Raw genomic sequence first — 23,123 nt, 5'->3', positions numbered from 1 at the left:
GGGACTGCCTTTTTGTTCAGTGTTTGTACAGTGCCCAGCATAATGATGTCCTGCTCTGTGATTAGGGCTCCTAGACAATACTGTAATATATATACTAAATAATGGAATGGCTGAAAGGTAGGAAAGGAGAGGTGATTACAGGAGTAGAGGTTTTTATATCCTCAGGTGGACAACTCCTTGTTAATGCTCTAGTAAAGTTTCTTTGGCTTGAGAGACAAGGCACATAATGATCTCATTAACTCCCAGTGATAGTAACCCCTTTAGGACCCATATATGCTGCCAGAGCACCACATAAGAGTCAGGATCGGCCCCCATATATTTATTGTATTGTACTGTATTGCTGAATTTAATAAACCATTCATAGCACTTTTTATAGACCTCAATTAGGCCTTCGATTCAGTGCATTGAGCAGGTTTGGGGGATCTGATGAGGCAACCAGGAAGTTTGTGGGATCTGGGAAGGTAGTGTCATTGATAAAAGAGCTCTATAAAGGAATAGAAATCTGTGTTTGAATGAATGGCAGTTTCACAGCATGGTTTCCTATCTACATGGGAGTTGGGCAAGGCAGCGCTCTGCACCATCATTGGTCAATATTAGCATTAATTAGTTGATTGGTAAGCTTGAGGAGGCAGCTGTAGGTGGCTTTGAGCAGAATGCCATTCTGCTTTGAGATCTCTAATATGTTGATGACACTCTGTTGTTGACTCAATCTGGTGAATTGCTGAAGCTGATGGCTGATCTAGCTGAGCAAGAAGCAACACACTTTGGACCTTATGAATCTGGATAAAACTAAATCCCTGACCATTACCATCAAACAGCCTCCAGCGCTAGATTACAGCTATCTCAGTATTTACTTGTCTGGACAGGACATTGAGCAGGTGGCAACTCAAATATTTGGGCATCATCATAGACCATGCTAGAAGTTGCCTGAAAGATTTGGACACTCATATAGCAGCAGCTGCTGCCAGGTTTCAGGCATGCTTCAGTGGCCTTGGTGGGGATGTCATGACATCAAGCTTGCTAAAGAGCTGGGGATCTATAGAACCACAATTATACCTACTCTGTTGTATGGCAGTAAAACATGAGTCCTGAGGAAGGCCAAAGAACACTGTATTTACATTTTCGATTCTCATCATCTTCATCTGCTGTTCCAGATCAAGTGTCACAACAGGAACACAAATGAGGATATTTGAAGCCAAACCCAGCAACCACCTCTATCAGCACTAGTTTCAGCAGCTTCCTTGGTATGGACATATTATTAGAATGGATGATCAGCAAATTCTGGATCATGTGTACCAAGGAATGCCACTACAGAGATCAAGCTTTGGTGGTGCGATAAGATTGCCAGTGATAGACATAACTGACATAAACATAGCCAGACCACCTTAGGCACCAAGGCAGAGATTGATCCAGGTGGCATTTGGACTGCAAAGAGGCCACGTCCCTTTGAGATTTTCTGGGATTAAGATAATGATAATAAGTTATTATTCAACAGTGGTTTACTACTCATTTACTAATTAGCATGGGGATATTTATGACTGTTGCCTTAAAGTGTTAATATGCATTGCAAGATATTGGCAGCACGTTTGCTTATCAGTGTTATTTTAATGAATTTGCTCCCTTTTTTCCCCATCATTGAGAACCCTGGAGTCTGGAAAAATAAAGACCCTAAGAAGAAAGGGAACTGCTTTAAAAAATCACTAGGGAAACTGTTCTATAGAAGGACCGCTGAATTGTATATATTTTCTTGTGCAGATGTAAAATTCAGTTTTAGAGATACATGTGAATCAGACTAGCTAAGAGGCATGAATAAATTAGAAGATTCAGAAGAAAATCTAACTTCCAGTAAAAAAAATACATTAGTGCACCTGTCCTGTACTCCCAAAATTCACATTGACATTCGTACTTAATAGGAAATGCAGGACGAGCTCCTTAATGTTCTTTAGAGTTTGTTTTCACAGCATTCTTTAAATAAAATAAAATAAAATAAAATGGAGAACTAGGTCCTGAATTTCCTTTCACACTGGCTTCTTTGACACCCCTGTAGTCACCACAGGGATGCACAAATGTAACTGAGAGCAGACTCAGAATCTGTTGGAGAAAAGCATACCCTTTCCCTCCTAATCCCAGAGACCATCCATGCATAGGTTTAGGAAATACAAGACACAGAAGACTCAGGGAACATAAGGAACAAGGCATTGAAGCCTCAGATTGCTGCAGGAATAAGGCACTTTGACACAGAGCCAAGTGTGCTGAGACACTAAGTGCATTCCAAGACATATTTGGGGTTAGTGTACACTGGTTAGGAACAGAAAAGGATATCACTGAGCTAAATAGCATTTAGCCAATTTAAACAAAATCCAACCATGTGAAGATATGAAATGTAAAGTTAGGGCACCTTAACTCTGTCCTGTAATAACACCATGCAATAGCTATGCAATTACGATGAACACATTTTAGTGTTTGTAGTTCCAGATTAGGTTAGACACATAGTGTTCCCCCCCACCTCTTTTCCTCATGGTGTCACTGCAGGGCAGATTTGGACACTAAATGCTTATTTTGGAGAGAATTACAACATCCCTGAAACTCTGAAATATATTGTCAACCTTAAGTCCCATCTTAATGTAGCTTTTGTCTGAAAATTCTGTTGTTCTTTTTTGCAACTGTTTTTAAAAACCCATACATGATTAGTAAACAAGAAGCCCAAAGAATGGTAGCATTAAGTAAATGAGAAAAGAAGTGTACCATCCAGTAAATACAAAGTGTACTGAATACGTGAATGGTAAAATACCTTTGATAATCTGTCAAAATTTATAATATATATTGTAGTTCTACAATGCTAAAAACTTGCTATCCTGTAACAGTAATGCAACCTCAGATGTATGCAAATTGAATGCACTACTTTTCTGCATAAGTATTCCAAACAAATAGTTGTTCAGCCAGATTTAAATTCAGTTTGTGATTACTTGAGGTTTTTAATTTCTTTTATTACCGAGAAGGTCTTAAAACGTATAATATAATACAGCTGATATTGTTTGCAATTCGTAATGTTCTTTTCCTGTTATTTCAGATGAATGTTCGCTTAACAATGGTGGATGTAGCCACCAGTGTTCTGTAGTTCCTGGAAGAAGAATTGTGTGTTCCTGCCCTACAGGACTTTATCTAAATCCAGACAACAAAACCTGTGAAATTGTGGATTACTGTACCAAACATCTTAAATGTAGTCAAGTGTGTGAACAGCACAAACATAGTGTCAAGTGCTCCTGTTATGAAGGCTGGAAGATCAGTAATGATGGTGAAAGTTGCACTAGTATTGGTAAGCTGAGATTTAGGGCTTCTTCACTATTGTAAGGTTCCTTATTCCTTCTAATAGGAAGTGTAAAAACCAGTAAAATAGGATTAATCTCCAGGGATCTGAGATCCAGTGTCCTTCTACTTTGGACCTCAGTAGAGAGTCTGGACCATAACTTTTAATGGAGGGTGTCATCTCTTCTATGGGAATAGAATCATCATAATATTATAATTGCATTATTTATTTTGTGCGCTGAAGTAGTGCCCAGAGGCCCAAATCAGGAGAATAAGGGCTCCAGTTTGCTAGTTGCAATATAAATATAGAAAGACAGTCCCTGCCCCTGCCTAGAGGAGCTTGGATATTAAATGAAAGCTACTGGGTTACCTACAGCAGTGGTTCTCTACCTCTCCAGACTACTGTACCCCTTTCAGGAATCTGATTTATCTTGCATACCCCAACTTTCACCTCACTTAAAACCCACTTGCCTTCAAAATCAGACATAAAACTACAGAAGTGTCACAGAACACTTACTGAAAAGTTGCTTACTTTCTCATTTTTACCATATAATTATAAAATAAATGGATTGGAATATAAATTTTGTACTTACCTTTCATTGTATAGTATATAGAACAGTGTAAACAAGTCTTTGTATAACATTTTAGTTTGCACTGACTTTGCTAGTGTTTTTATGTAGCCTGTTGTAAAAGTAGGCACATATCTAGATAAGTTGATGTACCCCCTGGAAGACCTCTGCGTACCCTCAAGGGTATTCATACCTATTGTTAAGAACCGCTGACTTAGAGCTTCCACCTGCCATTTGAGGATTGTTCCTTCCAGTTATTTTTCTCATATTTTTGACAACTCTGATTTTAAATATCTCTAAACTATGATGCTTCACCAAGTCTTTTCGGTGACTGTTTCACAGGTCATTAGATTTCACCACTAAGAAATTATTCCAGTTGCTCACCTTTTTCTCACATTCATGCCATGGGCCATTTTTGAACAAATGAGCTAGAAATAAAAGCTTGTGTATCACATTATCAGTCACCTGAGATAATTTCATTAATACCCAATTCAGATATTTTGTAAATGGCCTATTAGAAACCATCTAATTTGACAGTAGCTGAGCTAATTCAAACATTTCATTACATATCCTTACAGTTATGGTGTAGTCACAATTTAGTTCCAATTAACAGCATGCCAAAGTACAAATTACACCTTATCAAAATAATTACTTTTTAGTTTGTTCTTCTAAAATAATGAATTAAGATTAAAATATATTCAGTATAACTCAAATCAAAGAGTTCCTTGCAACTCCCATTGGATTAGATAATTCTCATTGAGTTTTCTTCAAATTCAGTAGGAGTTTGTTTGCTTATTCCAAAGTAGAATTTGATTTGAGCTCTTTGATTTATTCCAGATTATTCCCATTGTTATCTCTTAGTCAACTTTTCTGGGTCATCTTCTAATTTTTTGCTACCTTTTCTATTAGATACAGTTCATTTGTCTGACCTTTCAAATCACACAGAAACCACCCTGAGCTCCATCCACAATGGGAAAAACATTTTGAGGTGTTCATTTTAACCTTTTTTCCCACCATTCCACTGACCAATTTAAAGATGTTTACTACTGCAGTGTGGGATCAGCAATATATATTCTTTTTCAAGGAATGTCCCTGTGAGTGCTCCACTTTAGGAGAATCTGAGTTCTTGTGCTTGTAATTGGAGAATTTCAGTAACAGTGCCTGGTTGGGTCGCACAGGCGGTGTTCCCATCTTGTGCCACTCCTGTCAGTTACATAGTGCAGTGCGACCGACCCCCCTCTCAGTTCCTTCTCTTCCACCATTGGCATGAGATTGAGCAATCGTCAGAGCCTCTCAGGATTATCTTTAGCTCAGCTGTTATCTTTAGAGTATTAGTTTTTAGAACCCAGTTATTTAGTTAAATAGTTAACTAACCCTACCTTTTTCTTACTTTATTTATTTATTTTTTCCCCTCTTAGGAATTTAAGTTTCAGTTATTTGTATACCCCTTAATATAGTATAGTTACCATCCCTCATGGGAGAAACCCTATTCGAAGGGGCATGCCTGGCTTCCTGGTTTTCAACATTCCTTCACTTGCCAGTCTTCAATCCCGGTTTCTGATGGACATTCACAGTATGTCTGCTGGTGCTTCCACTTCCATGATATGAAGGCTTGCACCAGAAAAGCAAGGAATTTACAGCTAAAACTCCTCACGATGGAGAAGTCTGCACGCGGTGTCCAGTATGGGATCATGAACCCCTCCTGGCCACTGGTCTCCAACGATAGCATCTGACAAAGATTAATCATCTCTCTGTGAGAGAAAGGAGCATTCCTCCAAGAAGGAAAAAAAAACAGTCTCCAACCTCCCCTTCTCAGGAACTCACCAAAAAGAAACGTTCCCCAACCCGTCAGACTACCTCGGTGCCAACTACACCAAGACCGTCCATCTCTGAGGCAGCAAGACCATCCGTTTCCATAGATACCATGCAAGCCAAAGACTCTAGGCGGGTGAGCTCAGACAAAGGCACAAAAGGGAAACCTACAAGCCCTGCCTCAGTACCGCAGCAGCTGCTCAGACATGTGGCAACAAGCAGCTCAGCAGTGCTACAAATTATAGAACCACCTCTTGCCTCCACAATGCACAGTGCATAACCTCTGCACTGACTGCTGTGGTAAAGGCATCGGTACTGCCAATAACACCCTCCTCAGTACCAATGCTCTCTGTACCACAGCAGTTTCTCCAGCATAAAGACCTTTTGGTCTTGTTAGCACCAGAATCCCCACTCCTCAGTACCGACATTACTCCAGTACACTAGGTGTCATGCCAGCTTACAACACCAACCAGGTCAGCTCCTCCTTTATCCAACAATGAGGAGGGGGAGGAGGATGATCCCATAACTCCTTGCCTATGCAGACAGCCACCAGGCTGGGTCTACTAGAACAACATCAATACCACCCCAGACCTGAAACTCAAGGATGGTAGAGACATCCACGGATGCCATCATCAGTGCCATTCCTACAGCATTGGTCCTACTGGGACCCGTGGGCAGTGTACCACCAACACTACCCTAAGCCTCAGAATCCACACAGGGAGTGGTTGAGGCAGTCTCCATCATCCTTAGTACTTGGATCCTCTGAATCTCCAGAAGAGGCAATCGGGAACTGAAGGATACATCAGATCAATAAGTCACATCAGCTGCCAATTCATACCCCCACCACCAATGACAGGGGATGACTTTATACAGTTCCAAGAGCCGTTTAAGAGGATCACAGGCTCATTGGAGATACCACTGGAAGAAGTTGTGGAGTCCCAACATAAGTTGCTGGACATCCTCCATACTTCAACCTCTTCCAAGATAGCTTTCCCAATAAATGAGGCTCTCATGGCTGTAGTCATGTGGCAAGTTTCCTGGCTCCCTCTATCAGGTTTTCCTGAAGAGGTACAATCTACTGTTGAGCACATACCATTTGAAGGCCCCAAACTGTTCTCAACCAAAATGGATGAGTCCCTTCACATGTTGAAGGACTCCAGGATGACACTGAGATCCTCTGGCATATATACACCTACACAAAAGAAGAAATGGGGATTACAAAGAACAAGATCTGCACCCTACACCCAGCCTTAGAGGCAATACTACCCACAAAGGTGGAGGCAGAGACCCACAAGTTGGAGACCACTCCCTTCTCAGCCTCGATATCCCAACAACCTCCCTCTAAACAGAAGTTTTGAGGATTTGGTCAAGGACCAGAGACACCTCCCACACTTTCTATTGCTGGACCCATCCAACACCATCCATCCATTCGTAGACCATCTGACCCCATTCCATGCAGCATGGTGAAATGTCACATCAGACAATCTAGACAATAGAATTTATCAAGATTGGCTGTTCCATCCAATTTACCTCCATCCCCCCCTACACACCCTATGTCCCTATCCATCTTCAGAGACCTTTCTCATGAACACCTATTATGACAGAAGGTAAACCATCGCATACGCCTGGGCGCAATAGAACCAGTATCTACACAACACAGACGGAAGGGTTTCTACTCCCATTATTTTTTAACCCAGAAAAAAAATGGAGGATGGAGACCCATTCTCAACCTAAGAAGACTCAACAAATTCATGAAGACTGAATGATTCAGGATGCTAGCAACGATAATTCCAGCACTAGAATGAGAGGACTGCTTCTCAGCCCTTGAACTCCAGGATGAATATTTCCACATAATGATTCGTCCCTCACACAGGAAGTTTCTCAGATTTGTTGTGGGAATGGATAATTTCCAATACAAAGTATTCCCTTTCAACTTGTCCATGGCTCTACAGGTATTCTCAAAAGTCTTCACAGTGATAGCGGCTCACCTCAGCAGACAAGGGATCATAATATTCCCCTATCTGGATGATTGGTTACTCAAAGCCTCGACTTGAGAAGATTTCAGAGTAGACTTGAGAAGAGGCACTAGAAGCTACTCCAAAGACATTAGCTCTCTTCACACAGCTGGGTCTACAAATAAACCAGCAAAAATCAACCTTCACACCTGTGCTGATACTGGAATTCATCCGGGCCTACCTCTACTCTCTGGCTACAGCCTTTCTGCCCACTCACCGATTTACCACTGTAGTCAACCTAATCACTATAATGTAAGCAGCCCACAGACATCAGCCAGGATCTGCCTCCAACTGTTAGGCCATATGTCAGCAATGGCATTTGTTGTCAAGCACACCAGACTACACATGTGATGCCTGAAGGGCTGGCTCAGGATACTACACATCCCACACAGACATAGTATAAACAAGCACCTTACAATGCCAAGCAAAATAAAAAATTCTCCACACTGGTGGACTCAGCCACACCACATTTGTGCAGGAGTTCCCTTTGCACAGACCTCTCCGTTGATTTGCTTTGGAGGTATGGTTAGAGAAGGCACAGTATAAGGTAACAAATAAGTCTGGTAATGCACCTCAGCCTAAGCTCCAGTGACAGTGACATTTCAGTTAACGACCCATCTAAAACAGAATACCACAATAAAAACATTGCAGGAAAATTACACTTTACTATTTGTCCCACATTTTATTTTCTGCCATGGGTGGTTTGTGTAGCCCAACTTCTCATACCAGATGATATTAGAAAAAAAATATTTTTTTCAATCTAGGATCCTCCTGCATATAAACTGTTCTGTGCACAGCATGACATTTCTCTTTTGTGCATCACCTGCATTTCTTTATTTATAATTTGTATTTGTTGAAGAGTAATTGTGTAAACATCATAAACCATGTTGCCTATAAGCATGTTTTTTTTGTCAAATATATGACTATTTATAGAGCAAAGAAGCTATTTTGTCCAGCTCTATTTCTTAAACGTTCTTTGTATTACTATAGCAGAACTGTTGCCATGGTTAAGGCTGCATTCTGTTTTGCACTTAAAACAGTAGTTAAACCCATAAAGCACAAAATACCTGGCCCAAAGTTTCAAAAGATAATCTGTTGAGTAAAACCTGAACAGGAGATGTGGGGGAGGGGATGACGGAGGGGGAGTGTTGAAGAGAATTGGTTAATTTTAGTTCCCAAATTCTAGTTGATTTAAAAAAGGGCCAAAAATTTCATCTTCGGAGTTTGCATGATTTTTCTCGCTGACATAACACAGTCTTTCTGTGCCACAGTTAGCCAATGAAGGACAAGATTTATGATGAACAGGGTACTCTACAACATACCTGCTGATTTGTCAAAGATCAGGAGCTTAATTAGATTGTTCATCAAATTTATGAGCTTTTGATCTTTGTGATGCAACAGCTGCTAATGTTGAAGAACTTATTGATCATCATATAGTTCAGCCATTTCAGGATCTGCAAAATCAGACACTGCTTTGACAAATATGAGGACCTTTGTGAAAGTGCCTGTTGGTTCAGAGGCAGATACTGCTCTTCATGTAAGGAACCCTTATTCTGTTGGAGATCATTATTTAATGTGCTACAAGTCACAACTGAATCTTTATGTGCAATTATTAGTTAATGGAGACCATGAAAAAGTTTAGTTTTTTAAAAGGAAAGTGAAAAGTTTCTTTTTTGAAACATTTTGACTGACTCTGTTTTTCGACACCTTAGAAGGCACTGAAATCCTGCCTGTTGTCGTGTTCCCCCAGTAATACGCATACCATCCAAAACTGAAGCCTAGTATGGTAGAGGAAAAGAGATTTTACTAGTTCAACGGTATTATTGTTGTATTGTAGAGGAAGATCTTCAAGAAAGCAATGTCTGTTTTCCAAAATAAAATAATATTTGCAAAGGTCTCTGTTCTTTAAAGCAGAGCTCTTGAACTGGCTGGATAATTTCATTAAGATTGTCTTTTTTTGCTCCAGACCCTGCTGGTCACTTTGACAGAGATCTTGTTCTTTGTGAAAGTAGTCATTGCTGTGTTTGACAGCTTTTCTTAACTTAAATTAGCACTGCGTTATGTGTGAGTTAAGGGTACATACATAACATACTTAACACAAATCCACAGCTACAAGGAAATAAAAAGTTAAGGCATCTAACATTACATTCCTTTTGCTCATCCACCCAGAGACGTACATTTTACCAGTAGAACAAATGCCATGCACCAGACATTACAAAATATCCTCAATTCTTTCTCAGTAGAGAAGCCAGGGTTCTAGCACCCTTTCCCAAAACACAAGTGAGTATGATTTTTCAAGAACAGTTCAGAATGGTTAGTGGAGGGAAAGTCTGGTCTGTTTGTGGTAGTGGTGGTGAATTTGAAGAAGTTGTGTGCTGTTAGATGCCTTAATTTTACAATTCCTTGTTTTTGTGGTTTTGTGTTAGATAAGTTGTTTATGCAGTTTAACTCACACAAAGTAATCTTTTTTGTATTATATTAGTTGCAGTACATAGTTTTCAACTAATTGTTAATTAGAGCAATACTAGATAACTTTTAACAGACTTATTTTCTCTGAAGCATTTAAGAAAGTAAAAACTTCACCCAAGTTCTTATTTTAATTTTGATAGCTTAAACTTTTTTTCTGGCCTTAATCCTTGAAGTCCAGGGAGGGAGAGGAGAGGGGAGGAAAGAACTCCACCACTTAGCTCTCATCCAGAAGACATTCTTTGTGCTTTGCCTGTGGACCGCTGACTGACTGAGTCAGATATCCTTGTTGTTAATATCCATTCAACACCTTTAGTTGAGGCAGGTGAGCAGAAGTCTAAAATGGTCTGAAATATATATATTTGCAAAATTTACTCTTTGTTGGAAAATGATTGAGCTAGTAAGACTTACAAGATCTATTATTTTAATTAAATTGTTCCTCCAATAAAGTACTCTGCCATTCTTGTTCAGCTATGTGTGCCTCATATCAGTAAGTCTATTAAAATTGTACTCTTTATTATACATTTTAATGTATAATCCATTGTACTTCCAGATCCATTTGAAGCTTTCATCATTTTTTCCATTCGTCACGAGATCAGAAAGATTGATCTTCAGAAGCGAGACTACAGTCTCTTAGTTCCTGGTTTAAGAAACACAATAGCACTTGATTTTCATTTCAATCAGAGCTTACTGTACTGGACAGATGTGGTGGAAGATAAAATTTACCGAGGCAAGCTTTCTGAAACTGGAGGTATGAATTTAACTTTTGACTTATTTTAGTAGGTCCTTAAAAAGAGAGTACCAGCCAAAGTAATGCAACCATAGTACATCAAACTCTTCAGATTCTGGCCAAGCTATTATTCTTACTCCTCTGAGAGCGATTGTTTTAGGTTATCTCCAAAATCAGGCAGGTGTCACTGGTTTAATTGTGCTTGGTTTACAACTTGAATATTATCTCTGGAACTGTAAAGTCTAGAGACTTAATTTTTAATGTGATACTTTAGATTCTGGTACACAATATTATAGCTTTTTTTTTTTTTTTTTTACAAATGCAGAAATACGAAGCCTTTAACATGGTGACCCAACCACAATATATGTGGTCCCGGCCTATAGCACAACATACTCTCACAGTGTGTGTAGAAATATTTTCATAAAAATGTTTTCTAGGTTGATATGCACCTAAGTGCTCTTTCACTGAAAACCTAGCAAACAAAATCACACATTATTTAAAGTTTCAATATGTTCAGAAATTTGATTTCTAAATTTCCCTTGGTTTCCTATTCCTGTAAACTAAAAGAGTTCATTTTTCAAGATATTGACCCAAAATGTATTGTGTACATAAGCACATACTCTCTGATTACTTGTGAGAAAAGAAAAATAACTAATGAAGATAAATATCATGTCAGATTAGTTATTATGTGGTCTCTCGCTGAAAAATATGCATAAAGACTCATTAAATGGAGAGGTTTTAGAGTAGTAGCCGTGTTAGTCTGTATCAGCAAAATCAATGAGGAGTCCTTGTGGCACCTTAGAGACTAATAAGGGTATGTCTACACTACGAAATTAGGTCGAATTTATAGAAGTCGGTTTTGTAGAAAGCGTTTTTATACAGTCGATTGTGTGTGTCCCCACACAAATGCTCTAAGTGCATGTAGTCGGCGGAGTGTGTCCACAGTACCGAGGCAACCGTCGACTTCCGGAGCGTTGCACTGTGGGTGGCTATCCCACAGTTCCCGCAGTCTCCACCGCCCATTTGAATTCTGGGTAGAAATCCCAGTGCCTGATGGGGCTAAAACATTGTCGCGGGTGGTTCTGGGTACATATCGTCAGGCTCCCGTTTCCTCCCTCCCTCCGTGAAAGCAAGGGCAGACAATCGTTTTGCGCCTTTTTTCTTGAGTTACCTGTGCAGACGCCATACCACGGCAAGCATGGAGCCCGCTCAGGTAACCGTCACCGTATGTCTCCTGGGTGCTGGCAGACGTGGTACTGCATTGCTACACAGCAGCAGTTTATTGCCTGTTGGCAGCAGACAGTTCAGTATGACTGGTAGCTGTCATCGACGTAGTCCTGGGTGCTCTTTTAACCGGGCACCTGGGCAAACATGGGAGTCACTCAGCCAGGTCATTTCCCTTGTTTCGTCTCGTGGCGATTCAGTCCCGCACTGTCTTTTAATCTGAAGCTAGCAGAAGATGATAGCCAGTAGTCATACTGCACCGTCTTCTGCCGAACACCCAGTTGTTGACGATGGCTAGCAGATGTACTGCACAGTCTGCTGCCAGCAAGATGTATAAGATAGATGAAGTGGCTCAAAACAAGAAATAGACCAGATTTGTTTTGTATTCATTTTCTCCTCCCTCCCTCCCTCTGTGAAATCAACTGCCTGCTAAACCTAGTTTTGAGTTCTATCCTTGAGGTTTTGAGTTCTATCCTTGAGTGGGCCATTCAGTTTCTCTCAAAGCCACCCCCTTTGTTGATTTTAATTCCCTGTAAGCCAACCCTGTAAGCCATGTCATCAGTCGCCCCTCCCTCCATCAGGGCAACGGCAGACAATCGTTCCGCGCCTTTTTTCTGTGCAGACGTGATACCACGGCAACCATGAAGCCTGCTCAGATCACTTTGGCAATTAGGATCACATTAAACACCACATGCATTATCCAGCAGTATATGCAGCACCAGAACCTGGCAAAGTGATACCGGGCGACTAGGCGACGTCAGCGCGGTGACGTGAGTGATGAGGACATGGACACAGACTTCTCTCAAAACACGGGCCCTGGCAATGTGGGCATCATGGTGCTAATGGGGCAGGTTCATGCAGTGGAACGCCGATTCTGGGCTCGGGAAACAAGCAAAGACTGGTGGGACCACATAGTGTTGCAGGTTTGGGACGATTCCCAGTGGCTGCGAAACTTTCACATGCGTAAGGGCACTTTCAGGGAACTTCGTGACTTGCTTTCCCCTGCCCTGAGGCGCAAGAATACCAAGATGAGAGCAGCCCTCACAGTTGAGAAGCGAGTGGCAATAGCCCTGTGGAAGCTTGCAATGCCAGACAGCTACCGGTCAGTTGAGAATCAATTTGGAGTGGGCAAATCTACTGTGGGGGGCGGCTGTGATGCAAGTAGCCAATGCAATCAAAGATCTGCTGATATCAAGGGTAGTGACCCTGGGAAATGTGCAGGTCATAGTGGATGGCTTTGCTGCAATGGGATTCCCTAGCTGTGGTGGGGCCATAGACGGAATCCATATCCCTATCTTGGCACCGGAGCACCAAGCCAGTGAGTACATAAACCGCAAGGCGTACTTTTCAATAGTGCTGCAAGCACTGGTGGATCACAAGGGACGTTTCACCAACATCAGCGTGGGACGGCCAGGAAAGGTACATGACGCTCACATCTTCAGGAACTCTGGTCTGTTTCAAAAGCTGCAGGAAGGGACTTTATTCCCAGACCAGAAAATAACCTTTGGGGATGTTGAAATGCCTATAGTTATCCTTGGGTACCCAGCCTACCGCTTAATGCCATGGCTCATGAAGCCATCCACAGGCAGCCTGGACAGTAGTCAGGAGCTGTTCAACTACAGGCTGAGCAAGTGCAGAATGGTGGTAGAATGTGCATTTGGACGTTTAAAAGCGCGCTGGCGCAGTTAGACCTCAGCAAAACCAATATTCCCACTGTTATTACTGCTTGCTGTGCGCTCCACAATATCTGTGAGAGTAAGGGGGAGACGTTTATGGCGGGGTGGGAAGTGGAGGCAAATTGCCTGGCTGCTTGTTACGCACAGCCAGACACCAGGGTGGTTAGAAGAGCACAGGAGGATGTGGTGCGCATCAGAGAAGCTTTGAAAACCAGTTTCATGACTGGCCAGGGTAGGGTGTGAAAGTTCTGTTTGTTTCTCCTTGATGAAACCCTCTGCCCCTTGGTTCACTCTACTTCCCTGTAAGCTAACCACCCTCCCCTCCTCCCTTCGATCACCGCTTGCAGAGGCAATAAAGTCATTGTTGCTTCACATTCATGCATTCTTTATTAATTCATCACACAAATAGGGGGATAACTACCAAGGTAGCCCAGGAGGGGTGGTGGAGGAGAGAAGCACCAGGAGGGGTAGTGGAGGAGGGAAGCACCAGGAGGGGAAGTGGAGGAGGGAAGGACAAGGACACAAAGCACTTTAAAAGTTTCAAACTTTAAAACTTGTTGAATGCCAGCCTTCTGTTGTTTGGGCAATCCTCTGGGGTGGAGTGGCTGGGTGGCCGGAGGCCCCCCCACCACGTTCTTGGGCGTCTGGGTGAGGAGGCTATGGAACTTGGGGAGGAGGGTGGTTGGTAACACAGGGGCTGTAGCGGCAGTCTGTGCTCCTGCTGCCTTTCCTGCAGCTCAACCATATGCTGGAGCATATTAGTTTGATCCTCCAGCAGCCTCAGCTTTGAATCCTGCCTCCTCTCATCATGCTGCCGCCACCTTTCAGCTTCAGCCCTCTCTTCAGCCCGCCAGTTACTCTCTTCAGCCCGCCACCTCTCCTCCCGGTCATTTTGTGCTTTCCTGCACTCTGACATTGTCTGCCTCCACGCATTCGTCTGTGCTCTGTCAGTGTGGGAGGACAGCATGAGCTCAGAGAACATTTCATCACGAGATCATTTTTTTCTCCTTCTAATCTTCGCTAGCCTCTGGGAAGGAGAAGATCCTGTGATCCTTGAAACACATGCAGCTGGTGGAGAAAAAAAAAAGGGACAGTGCTATTTAAAAAGACACATTTTATAGAACAATGTGTACACTCTTTCATGGTAAACCTTGCTGTTAACATTACATACATAGCACATGTGCTTTCGTTCCAAGGTCGCATTTTGCCTCCCCCCAGCTCGTGGCTAGCCCCTCCCCAACCTCCCCCCTCTCCGTGGCTAACAGCGGGGATCATTTCTGTTCAGCCACAGGCAAACAGCCCAGCAGGAATGGGCACCTCTGAATGTCCCCTTAAGAAAAGCACCCTATTTCAACTAGGTGACCATGAATCACTCTCCGGAGGATAACACAGAGAGATAAAGAACGGATGTTGTTTAAACGCCAGCAAACATACACTGCAATGCTTTGTTGTACAATGATTCCCGAGTACGTGCTACTGGCCTGAAGTGGTAAAGTGTCCTACCATGGTGGATGGAATAAGGCTGCCCTCCCCAGAAACCTTTTGCAAAGGCTTTGGGAGTATATCCAGGAGAGCCACGAATGCCAGGGCAAATTAATCATTAAACATGCTTGCTTTTAAACCATGTATAGTATTTTAAAAGGTACACTCACCAGAGGTCCCTTCTCCACCTGGCGGGTCCGGGAGGCAGCCTTGGGTGGGTTCAGGGGGTAGTGGCTCCAGGTCCAGGGTGAGAAACAGTTCCTGGATGTTGGGAAAACCGGTTTCTCTGCTTGCTTGCTGTGATCTATCTACAACCTCATCATCATCATCTTCCTCGTCCCCAAAACCTGTTTCCTTGTTGCCTCCATCTCCGTTGAAGGAGTCAAACAACACGACTGGGGTAGTGGTGGCTGAACCCCCTAAAATGGCATGCAGCTCATCATAGAAGTGGCATGTTTTGGGCTCTGACCCAGAGCAGCCGTTCTCCTCTCTGGTAGGCTTGCCTCAGCTCCTTAAGTTTCACGCGGCACTGCTTCGGGTCCCTGTTATGGCCTCTGTCCTTCATGCCTTGGGAGATTTTGACAAATGTTTTGGCACTTCGAAAACTGGAACGTAGTTCTGATAGCACGGATTCCTCTCCCCATACAGTGATCAGATCCCGTACCTCCTGTTCGGTCCATGCTGGAGCTCTTTTGCAATTCTGGGACTCCATCATGGTCACCTCTGCTGATGAGCTCTGCATGGTCACCTGCAGCTTGTCATGCTGGCCAAACAGGAAATTGAACTTCAAAAGTTTGCGGGCCTTTTCCTGTCTACCTGGCCAGTGCATCTGAGTTGAGAGTGCTGTCCAGAGTGGTCACAATGGAGGACTCTGGGATAGCTCCCGGAGGCCAATACCGTCTACTTGCGTCCACAGTACCCCAAATTCGACCCGGCAAGGCCAATTTCAGCGCTAATCCCCTTGTCGGGGGTGGAGTAAGGAAATCGATTTTAAGAGCCCTTTAAGTCGAAAAAAAAAGGGCTTAGTTGTGTGGTCGGGTGCAGGGTTAAATCCATTTAACGCTGCTAAATTCAACCTCAACTCCTTGTGTAGACCAGGGCTAACAAATTTATTAGGACATAAGCTTTCATGGGCTAAAACCCACCTCATCAGATGCATGGAGTGAAAAATACAGCAAAGAGGTATAAATACACAGCATGTGAAAAGATGGGAGTTGCCTTACCAAGTGGGGGATCAGGGACCAAGCCCTGCAACAAACTTAGTGCCAACTCTGTCAAGGGACACTATTATAAGACCTAACCACATCAGCCACACCATCAGGGGCTCGTTCACCTGCACATCTACCAATGTGATATATGCCATCATGTGCCAGCAGTGCCCCTCTGCCATGTACATTGGCCAAACCAGACAGTCTCTAAACAAAAGAATAAATGGACACAAATCTGACATCAAGAATTATAACATTCAAAAACCAGTAGGAGAACACTTCAATCTCCCTGGAACTCAATAACAGACTTAAAAGTGGCAATTCTTCAACAAAAAACCTTCAAAAACGGACTCCAACGAGAAATTGCAGAACTGGAATTAATTTGCAAACTGGACAACATCAAATTAGGCCTGAATAAAGACTGGGAGTGGATAGGTCACTACAAAAACAAATCTTCCCCCCTGCTGATACCCACACCGTCTTGTCAACTGGTTGAAATGGGCCACCTTGATTACATTGAACTCATTAGCACTATAAAAATGATTTTTCCTCCCTTCTTGTCAACTGTTGAGAATAGCCCACTTCCACGTTAATTGAATTGGCTCGTTAGCACTGACCCCACACTTGGTAAGGCAATTCCCATCTTTTTATATCTTGTGTATTTATACCTCTCTACTATATTTTCCACTCCATATATCTGATGAAGTGGGTTTTAGCCCATGACAGTTTATGCCCTAGTAAATTTGTTAATCTCTAAGGTGCAACAAGGACTCCTCATTAAATGGAGACCGTCTTAACTATAGCATCAGAAAAGTTTTATATACAGTTTTGCATATTTTAATTATTTTTGTTTAGCACGCAGTGTGATCATGCATTTATCACATTTTAAGTGTTGTACCTCTGTTCTAACCCTTTTATATGTTTGCAACCTTTTGATCTTTCTTAGGTGTGAGTGCCATTGAAGTGGTAGTGCAACATGGCCTGGCCACTCCTGAGGGTCTTACAGTAGATTGGATTGCAGGAAACATATACTGGATAGACAGCAATTTGGATCAAATCGAAGTAGCAAAATTAGATGGCACTTTGAGAACAACATTAATAGCAGGCGCTATGGAGCATCCCAGGGCTATTGCCTTGGACCCTAGATATGGGTAAATATACAATAGTTCTTTTTTTCATGATTGCTTATAAAAACACTTTGAGGAAGGAGCTTGAAATGTATTAATGTTTCTTGGTTTATTTGGAGTGAGCTCTTACATTTAACTTACCTTTAACAATACTTGAAGAACTAATTTTTTTGGTGCAGTGAACCAGGGCATCAGGAGATGTAGGAGTCAGTCTAGTCTTGGCTTTTTTACTGACGCACTATGTGACTGTGCACAAGTAACTTAACCTCCCTGTTTGTTTCTCCATCTCTAAAATAGGGATAATAATGTTTACCAGCCTTTGTAAATAGCTTGTAAATCTGCAGATGAAGAGTACTATATGAGTTCCAAGCATTATTATTTAGTAATAAGCAAAAGCAAAATATGTACTAGCTAAACTGGTTAATTCATTTATTTTACCCAATAACATACAGAATGAATTGCATTTCTATGGCTGTTAGGATGCATATTTAATAAAGCAAACTGTTCAATTAAAGGTAGTTCTAAAATCATGTGTCAAAGAAACAGTATATTCTTCTATTCCACATAATACTATATGTGATTTGTAGGTCATATTTTTTTAACAGTAGTGTATTTGTCCTGATACTATGGAAAAAATGTTCTAATGTTTCAGTACACTACAGCCAAGTCAAGTAAGGGTAAAATTAAACAAATATCTTTATATTTCTCAAAATTTTTGTTGGTTGCTCTATTTAAAGTTTAAATGAAATTCATAAATACATCGACTAAAAAGTTAGCTTAGTGGAGTCTCTCGTCCTGATTGTCCTTGAATGTAGCTGCAAACAGGGAATAATTTAGTTGGCATAAGTGAAGTTAAATCAGTGTAAAACTGGTGAAAGTGAAAGGAAAATGAAGTTCCATTCCTGGAATCTGTAAGTCAGTTTTCAGCCAGCTGTTGAATGACACAAGACTCACGTCTGGAAATATGTTTGTTTACTACATAAAAGATTTTAAAAATTATTTGAGTTAGACCATTTTATTGAGATAAATGAAAAATAATGATGAAGAGACAGAACACTGTTAAATCAATACTGGACAGAGTTTGATTTATTAAAATATTTTTGGAAGCCAAGATGTAATGTCTAAAGGCCAACTGGCCACAAAGACAAAGCCACTGTCTTTATACATAACAGCCTTTTCCCAACGATGATAAATTCAAAAATGGGTGTAAAAGATAGGGTAAGTTAGAAAGAATTTGTAGACAATAACATTTTCTAGAAAAGCAACTGTGTACACCTTTCCTTTTGGTAGTAACGGAAAAAAATAAAACCTTTGAACACACAAAGCATTACCTGCCACATGTATTCTAAAGAACTTTTGAATAACAAAATTGTATGTGATTCAAATCAAAGATTTGTTTGTATTGCTGCTAAATACTTAGTTCTAATTTTTCTTTGTAAGCATATGACTGTGACAATCCTTATAAAAATTATTGAACCAAATCTCTAGATGTTTTCAGTCACAGAATATGCTCAAGGAAGACTGTAACTATCCGCATATATGGTGAGCTGCAAATATAGCCAAGTAAGCATCATCCGAAAAAGTTGGTTGTACAGAAAACAGCTTTACATTCCTTAAAATGAGAATCCAACCAGAAGAAAAGCAATCTTAGGTCTTCTGGTAATTTGATTTTGAGTCCTCCTTCCTTATCTATTTTATGGTTAATTTCTAACTTTAACTTTAAACATTTTGAAAAAGATATTAGAAAGCTGTTTCAAAAAAAAAAAAGGGATGTTTTTCAAAAAAGAGTGCACGTGGGCTTTACACTTAACTTACCATATGTACATGCAAATCAAGAGTGAAACTGGCTAACAAGGGCATAAAGGTGTCAAGGGAGCAGCATGGGAGGGAAAACAGACAAAACAGAGTTACTGTGTCCCTGCCTCACATGTTTGAGTCCCAAGTATATGAGCTTTCTGACAGGTAGTTAGTTGTGCACATTGAGTATTTATGCAAGTTTCAATTGTGCATTCACAGATGTATGCAAGCAATTATGCAGGCCTAAAAACTAGATCATAATGTCTAGATTTGATTCAATCCTTAATAAGTGCACACAATGTGGAAGACTTCAACTTCAACTCCACTGACACTGTACATCAAAATATTCGTGTTTTTATCCACTTATATATATATTTAAATCTTGTATTAGATTTTGTTGAGATGGTAAACTTGTAAAAGATGGATTAATTTTTACCTCTGGTGAAATGTACTCAACCAAAAAACTGGAATTGGTTAATTTTACTTAAGCATGATCACGTATCAAATAACACAGCTTGTTCCAAATCCAACTTTGAATAAGTGCATTAGTTTAGAAAATACATATTTAAAACATTTAACAATCTCTGGGAAATGCATAATAATTGTAAGGCATTTTCTTGAATAGCTTTACACAGCAGTGTATGTGTTCAGATTGCTCGTATTAAAGTGACTAAATAGACTTACCGAGAAAGCAGTGTAAAGAAGCACTCTGAACTGGCTCCAGATCAGAGAAATAGCTCTTACCAAAGCCAATCAGAGAAGCAGGTGTATGAGTTCTCCGAGGGAGTGCATATTCTTTTTGAAATGGACGCAGCTTGGGGGAATTGGCATGTGGAATTATTCTGAACTTTTAAAAAATGTTACAGGCCCATTTCTAGCCTGTTTAATTTAAAGCATCCCTAGGCTCCTTTAAATTACATCCAAAATGTCTTTCAGGTCAGGAGCAAGAAGGCTGTAGTTGACAGCAGAAGCTTTTAATACCTGTGAAATGGCATACCCCTCTTATAGCCAATCAGTGTTTACAGTGAGTGATTTAAGCAGGTTATCTTAAAAATCACCCATTGGACTGCACAACTCCTGAGCACAGAATCCAGGGAACCCCAAAATATTTCTTCAGTTTGGTACAGCCACAGATATTCTATTATGGCTTCACTCTTCATATAGGAAGAGAAGAAAGGAATATCCAGAAGGAAGCATTTAGACATGGGAGCCCAGGCAAACCAAAAAGGGGAGAAATGTGCACAATAAAAAAAAATAACATAACTACATATGGAAACATGGATAAACCACCACAGTTTCAAACCCCTCTTGCTACAAATGGGCTACAGATAGGCTCAGCTCCTACACAGTCAGTAACATCATAGAGAGCCAATAATTGCTCATAACTCCAGAATCCAAAAAATACAGACATAACATTTCTGGAATAGGTTTTCTGTTAAACATATGGTTTATGAAGAGTACTCGATGGAGTGGAGCACTATAAAGAGTGTATTGGCTCTCGTTTGAAATGACCTGCACAGCTCACTTGTCGCTTTGCTGTTCATTGGTAATATACCCATCCCAAACTCATGGTAATAAAACCTTTATGCCATGTGAAATCATCATGTATACAATTGTGCATATTAGACATTTATATATATATATATATATTTATATATATATATATATATAAAGTTGCTGGTGATACACATTGGTACGAAATATTATTAAAATATGTTCTTTCATTTTAGAACCTATTTGGATATTTTTAGGCTATAAATCAGTTACCTTATTTTTGAGACAGTGGAAGTAATTTGCATCCGATTATGCACGCAGAATAGATAATAGTGGCTTTTTAGAATAATAATATCTATACTTTAATGGTCTGTAGCTCATTTGCTTGATTATAGATCTACTAGAGTCTAATGAATGTAGATACCCTGGACTCAATATGCGGTAATGGCTTCTTGCAAGCAGTTTTGGTATATCATTTCCATGCCTATACAATGGCTTCTCAGTTTGTTGATGATTGACCTATCTGAGCTCAAAGTGGGTGTTTCACATGAAGTGAATGTTGTCTTGCTATAAAATATTAAGGGGAAAAGTGTAATGAATTCCTCGGAAGACATATTTATAACACACAGTAAATGCTTTAAAGATTATAAGATTTTGAGTGGCGTAGGGAGTCAGCGTACAACAAATCTTTATTTACTGCAACACAGAAGGCCCTAAGGTACCACAAGTACTCCTTTTCTTTTTGCGGATACAGACTAACACGGCTGCTACTCTGAAACCTTCCAAATTTGAGTGAGTGGTGATGTGGCCTGGCACAAACTTCAGTGGTGCTGCAACCCCAACCAGCTCGCAATACCACTCACTCAAATTTGGCCTGGCTAAGCATTGCAACCTCGTGCACAGGGTTGTAGCAGCACTCATATTTGGCCTGGCCAAAATGTGGTCAGGCCATGGCCTGGGTGGCCTCTCAGGCTCCACTGACTATAGCCTAAACTTTCTCCTGTTCAGTCCTCTCTACTACTACTTCCTTTATAATTATTTATGTATAAAATCAAGTGTCTGTAAAGCACTTTACATATATGAGCTGTTATCTGCCCTGGAGAACTTTATCATCTGAATGATTTTTCAATCTAAGGGTGAGATCCTGACCTCCAATGAGACTGCTTAAAACTCCCCTAATTTGGAATGAGTGAATGAAATTCCTTGCTCCTGCAGAGCTGATGTAGCCAGCTCTACACCATTCCTTCTCAGTTCTCCCAGAATAGGATACATACTGGACAAAGAGAGGCTAGAGCAATTCGTGGGTGACATAACAGACACTGGGGGTCAAAACTGCCCTGAGGCTGCCGTAACTAACTTCACGGGATAAACAGCTGTATTTAGGGGAACACAGTGTAGTTGTAGCTGTGTCGGTCCCAGGATATTAGAGAGACAAAGTGGGTAAGGTAATACCTTTTATTGGATCAACTTCTGTTGATGAGAGAACAAACTTTTGAACCATACAAAGCTCTTCTTCAGCTGTGGGAAAGGTACTCTGAGCCTCACAACAAAATGCAAGATGGAACAGATTATTTAGCATAAGAAGTTAGCACATATTGTAAGGGACCATTCAAGGTTGAGTGGCCCGTTAACACCCCTGCAGTCACAGGACAAAAAGAGAAAACGAGTACTTGTGGCACCTTAGAGACTAACACATTTATTTGAGCATAAGCTTTCGAGAGCTACAGCTCACTTCATCGGATGCATGCAGTGGAAAATACAGTGGGGAGATTTTATATACACAGAGAACATGAAACAATGGGTGTTACCATACAGACTGTAATAAGAGTGATCAGGTAAAGTGAGCTATTACCAGAAGGAGAGCGGCAGGGGGGGAACCTTTTGTAGTGTTAATCAAGGTGGGCCGTTTCCAGCAGTTGACAAGAACGTGTGAGGAACTGTAGGGGGGAAAATAAACATGGGGAAATAGTTTTACTTTGTGTAATGACACATCCACTCCAGTCTTTATTGAAGCCTAATGTAATGTTGTCCAGTTTGCAAATTAATTCCAATTCGGCAGTCTCTCGTTGGGAGTCTGTTTTTGAAGTTTTTGTGTTGAAGAATTGCCACTTTTAGGTCTGTAATCGAGTGACCAGAGAGATTGAAGTGTTCTCCGACTGGTTTTTGAATGTTATAATTCTTGACATCTGATTTGTGTCCATCTATTCTTTTACGTAG

The 23,123-nt window shown here is 41.0% G+C and overlaps 1 protein-coding gene across 1 annotated transcript in view; it reads left to right on the top strand.

Annotated features, from left to right (window-relative positions):
• The window catches only part of LRP1B (LDL receptor related protein 1B), a 1,293,242-nt gene that overhangs the window by 804,643 nt on the left and 465,476 nt on the right, over positions 1-23,123 (top strand). Inside the window, 3 exon segments of the mRNA XM_043525164.1 lie at positions 3,071-3,316; positions 10,722-10,919; positions 17,435-17,639. Coding sequence (XP_043381099.1) covers positions 3,071-3,316; positions 10,722-10,919; positions 17,435-17,639 — 649 coding nt within the window.

Source organism: Chelonia mydas, chromosome 11 (assembly GCF_015237465.2).
Source record: "Chelonia mydas isolate rCheMyd1 chromosome 11, rCheMyd1.pri.v2, whole genome shotgun sequence".
NCBI classification, from domain to species: Eukaryota; Metazoa; Chordata; order Testudines; family Cheloniidae; genus Chelonia; species Chelonia mydas.
Note: the sequence above shows the minus strand (reverse complement) of the source record. Positions and strands in the feature narration are given on the sequence as shown.